The 9711-nt window shown below is 35.4% G+C and overlaps 1 protein-coding gene across 1 annotated transcript in view; it reads right to left on the reverse strand.

Moving 5' to 3' along the window:
• Positions 1–9711, reverse strand: part of LOC118452669 (trafficking protein particle complex subunit 9-like) — a gene marked incomplete at both ends in the record, with an annotated part of 164296 nt that overhangs the window by 67988 nt on the left and 86597 nt on the right. Inside the window, one exon of the mRNA XM_035897915.1 lies at positions 3046–3156. Coding sequence (XP_035753808.1) covers positions 3046–3156 — 111 coding nt within the window. The remainder of the gene's footprint in view (positions 1–3045; positions 3157–9711) is intronic.

Below are 9711 nucleotides of genomic sequence, written 5' to 3' on the forward strand. Positions count from 1 at the left end.
GTTACAACACACACACTAAATATTCCCAATCAATGCCTGAAAAATTACAGTAAATTGTAAGGTTAAGGTTTTCTGAAAGCTAAAATGATAATTCGTTCCTAGTCAGCAGAATAATCTTTCTGTTCAGAAAGCCGTGTTTTCAATTAGTACTTTACTGGCCTAACGGGTGACACTTTCCCTTAGTAGTGTAATACCACTTTTTCATACTGCATGCAGCATTATTTTAACAGCTGTTATTTCCCTATCTCTTAAGTTAATCAAAGCAAACGTCACTTCAGACCTTAAAGTAAAAAGGGTGTGTAATATTCTATGCATTTAATCCATTTTACATAAACACAAATAAGCCGGAGGACAGGAGGGGGCTGGAAAGTACCAAATAATATGGATACTGTAAGATGGATACCAGGGACTGCCCTGCTTGGACTCAGCAAGATTTGGCAGTGCCAGTACTGATCTGCTGCTGATCCCAGCCTTTTTTTGGCATTTCTGCTTCCACTCCTACACCCTCCCCAGTTGTGAACCTTAGTTACACATCAAATATGTTATGGAGAGTGCTTTAATAACTGTAGCATCCAGAGCCTTCCATCCCCATTCTTCATTTTACATAAAAGCAATGGAAGAATCCCCTGCAAATTCCCTTTCACTAGGCACAGGAGGGTAAAACATATTCTACAGCGACGGCTCCGTAATATAGAAAAGAGAAGCAACACATCAAAGAATTCCAAGTTATTTTACTTTCTAAACATACAAATTGGGAAGCAGAGAGGGAAGCAGTAAGCAGGATGGAGCATTATCCTTCTTTGTAAGTCTGCAGGCAGAGAATGTGAAAACACTTACGCGTCTCCAGCAATAAGAACAGGGACGACGAAAACAATTTCCTGCTATCTACGCTTTGTCAGGACAGGAAGATTTCAAAATGATGGTGATGAATGGAGGGAGAGTAAATTACAAAAGGAAGCAAGAGTGACCAAAGCTGGCAAAAAAAAAGTTACAATTTAAATAGAAGTGGAATGAGGAAAACATTAAGAAGGAGGATGGAATCAAGAAGGTACAGGGAAAGGGGAAAAAAACTGAACTTGACTCTCTTTAAATATTGATCAGATATTAACAACAACGAAAAAATTGATGTTCAAAGGTGATAAAAAATTATAAAAGGAGAATCTAGGAGTAGGCTTTGTTGAAAAGCATTGTATATCTGGACTGAAAACACTTGGTTCAAATGCAAACTCCTGAGAATGATTGTCCTATGTCAAAAAAAAAAGGAACCTAGAACCATTGACCATTGCTAAAAAAGAGGGGGGAAGATTTCTGATTTGGCTTTTTTTGATGTAAGATTAACAAAAGCACTTTGCTAGGAGGAATACACTAATTTTAAGGCCAAGTCTATGTTAGACCTAAGTTTCTGTAGCAGATCCATCAGACTAAACATTAAAACTCTATAGAGTTTTTTATAGGAGCTATACACACGTTGTTACAATTAAAAGCACCAATCCTTCAGGAAATAGATAACACATGAGTTTAGAACTGATAGAAAAAACAGTGGAACTTCTACCCAGGGGTAAAACAATAAAATATTTTGCAGTAAGAATAAAAAATCACTTGCAAAAAATACAATCTGCCTTGATAAACGACTGTTTCAAAAGACTTATTGAAAGGGTTTATAGCCATTACAATATAACGATTTAAGGATATTTAAACTTAAATTACTAAATCCATAGCAAAATAAAAGTAATTCAACCAAGGAGGTGCAAAGTAATTTTATAACTGTATTTGTAGCATTATTTCTATTTGTTACATATTGTCCCAAAAGTTGGGAGTGAAAATTTTCAAGGAGTTTATCAACTACAAAAAAAAAAAAAAAAAAAAAAAAAAAAATTACAAACCAGTATGGATAATAACATGAATGTTTTGGTGAGCATTTAGACTGCTTTTTAAAAAAACGAAATAACCCACTTCTTTCTAAAGAAAAGGAACAAGCACTGTATGTTACTGATATTTTTGTCCATTCCTTGATAAAGTTAAATTGAGAAAATTCAGCCTTGGTTTGAGTTAGTGTATTTTCTCCTGGTCCTGCTTTCGGAGACACTAAGGCAAAAAGCATTCCAGATTTACTGCTATTGTTACATATTCTGTACTTGGGTTTGACAATTGCATGCCTTGCAATTGATGTGTTTTACTTTGAAGTTAACATTCGGACTGAGATCTGAAGATTAAATTCTCTCTCTTTAAATAAGTTTATCAATTGCATGATTTAAGACTACAGCACAACTCTCCCCAAAGAAGAGAACTGTGCAGATAGGCCATGACCAAATGGAAACATTTCCTTTTTCACAGTTTCATCTTTTTAAGATGAAAATGGTGTCATTGAGATGTAATGATCATCTGAATGATATAACCAAGCAACCTGGGGTACAGGCAGCAGTAGGAATCCTAGGTAGATATATTATGACAAGTAATGGCTATAGTTTGCTACAAAATGATCTTTACATCACCTTAGCAGGGTTGTAAGAACTGATACACATAACAGCCTACTTAATCTAGAATATTTTTTCCACAGAGACTGTGATGGCTTTTTCTTCAATTCTATTTTTCTTTCCTGCAGTTTTCTTTGTAGGAAAACTGATGAAATGGCTGGGACACCACATAAAGAAAAGACTATTTAAAACTGGGAAAGGATAATGAACTATGAGATTAGGTTTTAATATCAGAACTATGTTCAGAGCACATGAAAATTTTATTAAAATATTTGTATTCTACAAAAATGAGTTAAACGAGACAGGTCAATGCTATATCCATCTGTACACCTCAGAACCAACTATTTTGTATTTTTTTTCTTTTCAGTACTACTAGACTTATAACCAAAGTAAATTCACATGAGATATTGCTAGACCTCAGTGACGCACCTTAATGAAAGTAAAACTCTCATATTCTTTGACATGTGTACAATGTTTAAAGAGAAAAATAGGCCCCAAATATCTCAATTGCATATAAATAAATAAATAAAAGGGTTAAAACCAGGACCCTTTTAATGCTGAAAGCACTTACCGCTGACATTCCCCAGCATGCAAAATTAAATCTTCATTATTCCTAGCACTGATGGTCAACTCATGTTCTGTAGAATTGAAGACATCAAGAAGTAGATGGCATTGCCGGGTACTGTTCAGATGGAGGGAAAAAAGAATAGCACAATTTCAATAACATGCCACAGAATTATTATACATAGATCAGAATAAATATATATGCATAAATATAAATATGCATACATTCACATACATATGTTTTATACCCTACTCCAATTATGAGTATCTTACTCTTTTCCCAGAAATAACTTTTCTTTTTTTAATAACTGGATTTTTTTTTCACTAGAACTAGACAGAAGCATATATCCTAAATTTCATGACAATTACCACTTGCATACTATTAAGCCTCATAACATTTCATCACCTTTATATATTCTCACTGTGCAGCTTTCACTTTCACTTCTATGGAAACAGCCACAGATTTTTGTTCAGCTCTTTGAGCATTCACATGAAACAGTTCCATTATTTCAAATTACCTTGACGTTATCTTTTTAAGAAGCAAATTTACAGGCAAAAATTTAAATCCTTGCCCAGTGTCAGGGAGCAATTCCATTTACTACAATAGCTGGTGGAGCAAAGCAAGCTGGCAATTGTAGTACTTTTCCATTATACCAACTACTCAGAGAGAGACAAACCTGTCCCTTCTGTAAGAAAGGTAAACACAGGCACCTTTCACAGAAAACCTTGTATTTGACAGCTATTACCCTTCAAATCCAAATTTCCCTAGAAGCATTCAGTATAAATATACCAACAGCATTTCTGGTCACCTTAGGAAATAATTCTAACAAAGGTACAGAGAAGAAACTTTGTTGTAAATTTTTATTCTTATTTATAAACTTTTCTTCCTTGCGAAACTAAGCACAACCAGCAGCATTGAGTGAGTGTATTGTAATACACGTGGAAAAATATCAGAACCAGATACCAAAATGCCAAATACAGTCATACAGCTGCAATAACGCTTCATCAGCCTACTCTGAAATTCAAAACTTCCTAAGAAGCTACTTAACAACAGAGAAACATCCCAGCCTTAAGCATCACAACTCTTTATCTTTAGCTGTCACTGACTTTGAAGTTTAAATGCACATGTAACAAAATTAGGTGACTTATTATGAATTACAGTAGAAAGTAGTATAGCCATAGCAGAAAGATTACGGATCATCTCATCCCATATAATTGCTATGAGAATCAGTATGAAGGGAAAAGTAACTTGTATTCGGTGTCAGAAGTAGAACCCATCACCAGCATTAATTTGAGAGAGTTCAGTTGAAAACAGAGGCTCCTCAAAAGGGAAGAAAAAGGAATTTGTTGGTAAGGTTAGAGTTGTCAGAGCCATCCTTTGAACAATATTTGAACAACATTCAAACTAAGTAAGATAGAGTTGTGCGTCTCATGCAACCAAGTATATTTGTCCTATTGCGTAGTAATTTACAATTAAACTCAAACACCAGCCATTCCAAAGGCTATTAAACTCAAGAGGTGCAAGAGTTTAAGAACTGCTCTTCTACTTTAGAATCAGGCTCTCTGGTTCATAATACAACTCTCTCCTGAAAATCGAGTGAGATGATTTTCAGAGCATAAACAGGAGGAACTGCATTGCTACTCTGCACACCCTTGAGATGGGAAGGCTCTTAGGACAAGCACGTGAGCTTAAGGTTCCGGTAACAAAAGTGATAGCAATGTCACACGCAGTCAGGCCCTAAATGACAAGCAAGCACTGCTTGGGGACAGTAGCATGTCCTATAGAAAAAGAAAAAACAAAAGTGGGGGTGGAGGCTTTTATTAATACATATTTTAAGGGTTTTCACTCTCTTTGGTTAAAACCTCAATGAATACTGAATATAGAGGAGAATGCATGAAGGTAGCCAAGTGCCTGAAGCAAACATGTCAAAACTCAAGAATTTAGAACAAATAAGGAGTCGTAGTTCTTATTAGAAACTCCCTTCCTTAGCAGTTCACAAGAAAGAAATAACTGGAAGGGCAGTATTTGAGTCGGTAGCTATCCTGTTACCAGCAAGGAATGAAAAAGAGAGAATAAAAAATAAAAGCCTGGCTTTCATCTTATCGTTGGGAGAGTGGGACAAGACCTGTAAAGACAGAGCAACCGTCTGCCTCTCCAGTGGATAGGAAGCTATGATCTGCAAGAGAGACTTCTGCTGTAGACTATGTTTACAAAATTCAACATGGAAAGAATTTTTTATTTATCCTATAGCAAAAGCAAACATTTGTCTGAAATAACATTCAAGCCTTGTGCAGTATCTTTTGGCAGCAGAACCAAAGTTTTGGAAATAACATAATTCATGCCATAAATATAAAGGACCTATATAAGCAGCAGCCCTTCAGGACTAAACACCATCACTAATACTAAAAATTCCCAAATATAAACCCTTGGACTACGCAGTGAAAATTATTCATCATCATGACATTTATTTCATCCTCTTCAAACACTACACTAAACAGACACGTAAGGGAAATAATTCTTTCCTTGTCAATTTTGAGTTAATTCTCCAGGGAAATACTTAATTCATAAAAATCAAAGTTACAGAATTATTACAGGACTTTGAAAACTTAGAAGAATAAGATACAAGTATAAAAAGACTGAAGGTAATATTAAGACTGTAGAAAATGATACCATTAGATGTTCAGAGTAAATACAGGACAGTATCAAAGAGGCTATTAGAGCAACGAAAACCAAACACAATTACAGGTTACACAAATATTTTAATTAAAACAGCAAGCTTCAAATGCTGGAAGCTGTATCCAAGTAAAGAAAACAAGACAAAGCATAAGCTCTGGAAAATTAGAACACCATAATAAAGTTAAAAAGGAAAAAAAGAAACCCTCAAGTTCCTAAGAACAATTTGTTAAATATCTCAAAACTAGCTTGATTTTTTAATTTTTTTTTTTTAACATGGCACAATGAGTAGGACTGTGTAGAACTGATGATGCTCAGTTATGATCTAGGCAAAAGTGAAAGTTCCAGGAAAACAGAAAAATTAGCAAGAAAGCCAAATTAACTATTTATATCAATTTTCACTACAGGTCAACTTACAGAAGGCCATCCTTTGCAAGATAGGAATTAAAGAACCTATCTCAACATGCCAGTAAATGAGATTTGAGAGGCAAATCATAACCAGGTAAGTGTGATAAAGGAACTCCAATATGACTTTGCTGAACTACTACATATAAGTCCAGTCAGCAATCTGTCGCTTAAACTAAGCTCTGTATCAGAGAAATGTCCAATGTCATATTGTTTTAAGGATTTTAAGGCAAGAGAGTAAATCTTAAGACCATTAACCCTGGCCTCCATAGTAGGTAAATTAATTTAAAAAGAATTATGTAAGCTTTTAAAAACTTAAAACACTCAAAATAATAAATGGATCTAAAGATTATTAAATTATATACCATAATGGCCTGCTGAAATTTTTTGGCTGAGAAGTACCAGTCATAAGCCACTGATTCCTGGAACTGGAAAAGATTATCCCACACTTCCCCAATTTCTTCTTACTTTTCCAAACTATCTACTACCACGTAATAGTTTACACTAAATGTTTAGTGGATTGGGGAGGGATGTATAGGCTGAGTTACTGGGGCAAAAATCCACTTTGAGTGAATTTTATGTCCCCTAAGTCTAGGTACGTAGATCTTAGTTACCATGCATCCCAGAGAAGGCGGAGAACTCAATCTTCAACATTTCACACAATGTGCAAGGGCATCAGTGGTTTCCCAGTCTTTTTAGAGGTTTTGGGTCATTTTGATGTTACTAGCTCTTTTTAAAGTTTGGGTCAAACATGCGTAAAATAAGTCAGTTTGTGTTTGGGTGTTTTGATTTTGTGGGTTTTTTTGTTCCTCCAGCCCATCTACGGAGGTAGCATGGTATCATCACACATTAACACACACAAAATTAAACCGTCATCTGGTTTTATTCCATATACTTATGGACTTATGAGCATTTAAGAAAACAATACGAATTAGTACAGAGTTTCCCATTTCTGCAAAACCCAAATAATCCACTCTTCATGGATTATTCTGGAAGATACCGCACAGAAATATGCTATTGCACCAGAAAAAAATCTCAACTCTCATATATCCACGTTCCTATCTCCTCATCATACACCCCCCCAAACTACCTACTGCTTTCTCACCTGTCCGTCAACCACAGTGGGCAGCGCAATGTTTTTGGCTGGCCCTGAGCTCATCCATGCCAACTGCTGAGTCCCTGCTTCTGCCTTTCCTCACTGGGACATAAATTAGGATAACTCTTCTCTATCCAGTTACCAATCTGCAAGAATATATTTATCTTTTCCCTGAAGCTGGCTGAAATTAGTCATAATTTACCTAGGGGAGAGGGGAAACAGTTCAAGTGATCATATAAATTTCATTTCCCTAGGAAATAAAATATAAAATTACCCAGAAAAATACAGCAGACACCACAAACAAAACATCTGTCTTTTCTGAATGGAATGATACACAAATTATTGCATTATGTTAAAAGTCCAAATTAAATGAAGATGAATTAAAGCTGTACTGGACTGTATATAGATGCTAGGATAAAGAACAAAAGTTCTTGAAAGGGTTTTACTCTTTTTTCCATCTGTCATTTTGACTGCTAATGGAAAGGAAATAAGCTTGGGTCAAACAAACAGTGTCAGAGCTTAAGTGGAAGAACACTAAAAATCACCACGTGCAAACATTTTCCGTTTCAATGATCTTCCTTTTTTGTCCATGATGTTTCCTTCAAAAAAATCCATCATAAATTTCATGCTCAAGATTTTCTTTTACAAATAACATAGAAATCTATACATCAGAAGGTCGGACAGGTAAAAACTAGAATTACAAGGAAACATTTTCAGTTGACTGACTTATAATCTGAAGGTCTCAGAATAGCATGCAAATTTAAGTCAATATTCATTTCAAACAATAAAAAATAAGAATTCCTAATTTTTTATTGAGAATTGAGTTAATTCAACAGTGTCTTGAAGATTTATTGTATAAATTAATTTCTGTTATCCTCTAGTGCAGAATTCAGGATATGACACAAACAAAAGTTAGCGACATGATGAATCATGCTGTATCTTTTAAATCTTCCAATGCCAGTTATGATTCCAAAGATAGTGACAAAATTGGGGCCATGGGAACTTAAGGCAAGAGACAATTACATTGTGATGTAGAAATTTCTTTCGGGGATATTGCCATTACTATTCCAATCCACTCTGAAATGACAGCAGAGGATATTCTTCAGTAACATTTAACACAGTATTAAAACCAGCTGCAGCTGCCATGCTCTAATGATGGCTCACTTTGGTGAATAATCTTACTGCAGTTCTGTTTCTAGCTTTAGTTTTAAAGTCAGTTTAAAGAAGAAATGCTCAGGTGGGTTTGGCAAGTTCTCTACGCCCTGACTCAGCTCAGTTTCCCCATCAACTGAAAGCACGGAGTGTTTTCACATCCACATTTTTGTTTGCTTCTTTTCTGTTTTCTTTAAACAGGCATCCCTACTCAAAACGAGACATCAGAAAGCGAAGAGAAGCACTGGCAATGATGACAGGCAGCGGCGTGCCAGATGACAACCCTGTTCTCCAAAATCCCCCGACAAACGCAAAGAGCAACAGAGCAAAACAATGATCTAGAGCATCTTCCTTGGTGCTATTGTGTTTTCAATAGGGTTTCTTTAATTCAATTTAATTTTTATTAAATTCCCTAAAAATGAAGCTTTCGAGACTGACTTTAGATGATTAAGTCAGATTATCCATCTTACTGTTAAAAGGCCTTTTCACATATTCCAAGAACTGTCCTCATCTGACTTCTCCCAGTTGTAAACCTTTTCAATTATGCTAAATATTCCCAGCACATCTATAAATATTTGCAGATTTATGTTCTCACGTCTTCATGTGCCAAACCATACATATTTAACATTTTGGTCTCAAAAATTAATTCCCTCCATCTGTAAGCTACTTTTTGCTGCTCTTCTGTGAACCCACTGCAATGTTATACTATTAGCAGAGTTTAAGGTTAGCAAGATGATTTAACTATTGGATGTAACCTTCCTCGTGTCACGGGTTCCCACTTGGTAGAATCTATACTGAGTTCAGTGGTGTGTGGGTACAGATTAAGACTATATTCTAGAAAGACATCCAGACCTGACAACATTAAAAAACAGTTATTAAATCCATTCCTTGACAGATTTTTCCAATGGTTATTAAGTCTAATTGATCAAAATGAGAGCTTTATTTGTAGTTGAATTTGCCTGGTTTTCATTTTGACTATTTTTCAGTAACAAAACAGTGAATTTAACACTAATTATTTTCTCCATGTAGAAACATCCATTCATTTTAAACAGGTCATATCTTAGCCTTCCTCCCAACTAAACAAATCGCTCTTCAAGCACCCAACCAAAAGAGTCCTTCCCCACCTTTCAAAACTCTGTGCCTTTTGAACATTGAAATACTGAGAATCAGAAGACTAGAAACGGCCACCTGCCAGTAGGTAGCTGCTCCTCATTCTGACGGTAGCAAATGTTCACGTTTAGTTTAAAAACTCAGCTACAAAAAAAAAAAAAAATCAAGATGTGTTTCCAAAAATGCTACAGAACTGTTCTATTGCCTAACAAAGTTTGTTAGAACATGGCTGAAGA

Source organism: Egretta garzetta, unplaced genomic scaffold (genome assembly GCF_000687185.1).
Source record: "Egretta garzetta isolate BGI_Z169 unplaced genomic scaffold, ASM68718v1 scaffold827, whole genome shotgun sequence".
Classification (NCBI taxonomy): Eukaryota; Metazoa; Chordata; class Aves; order Pelecaniformes; family Ardeidae; genus Egretta; species Egretta garzetta.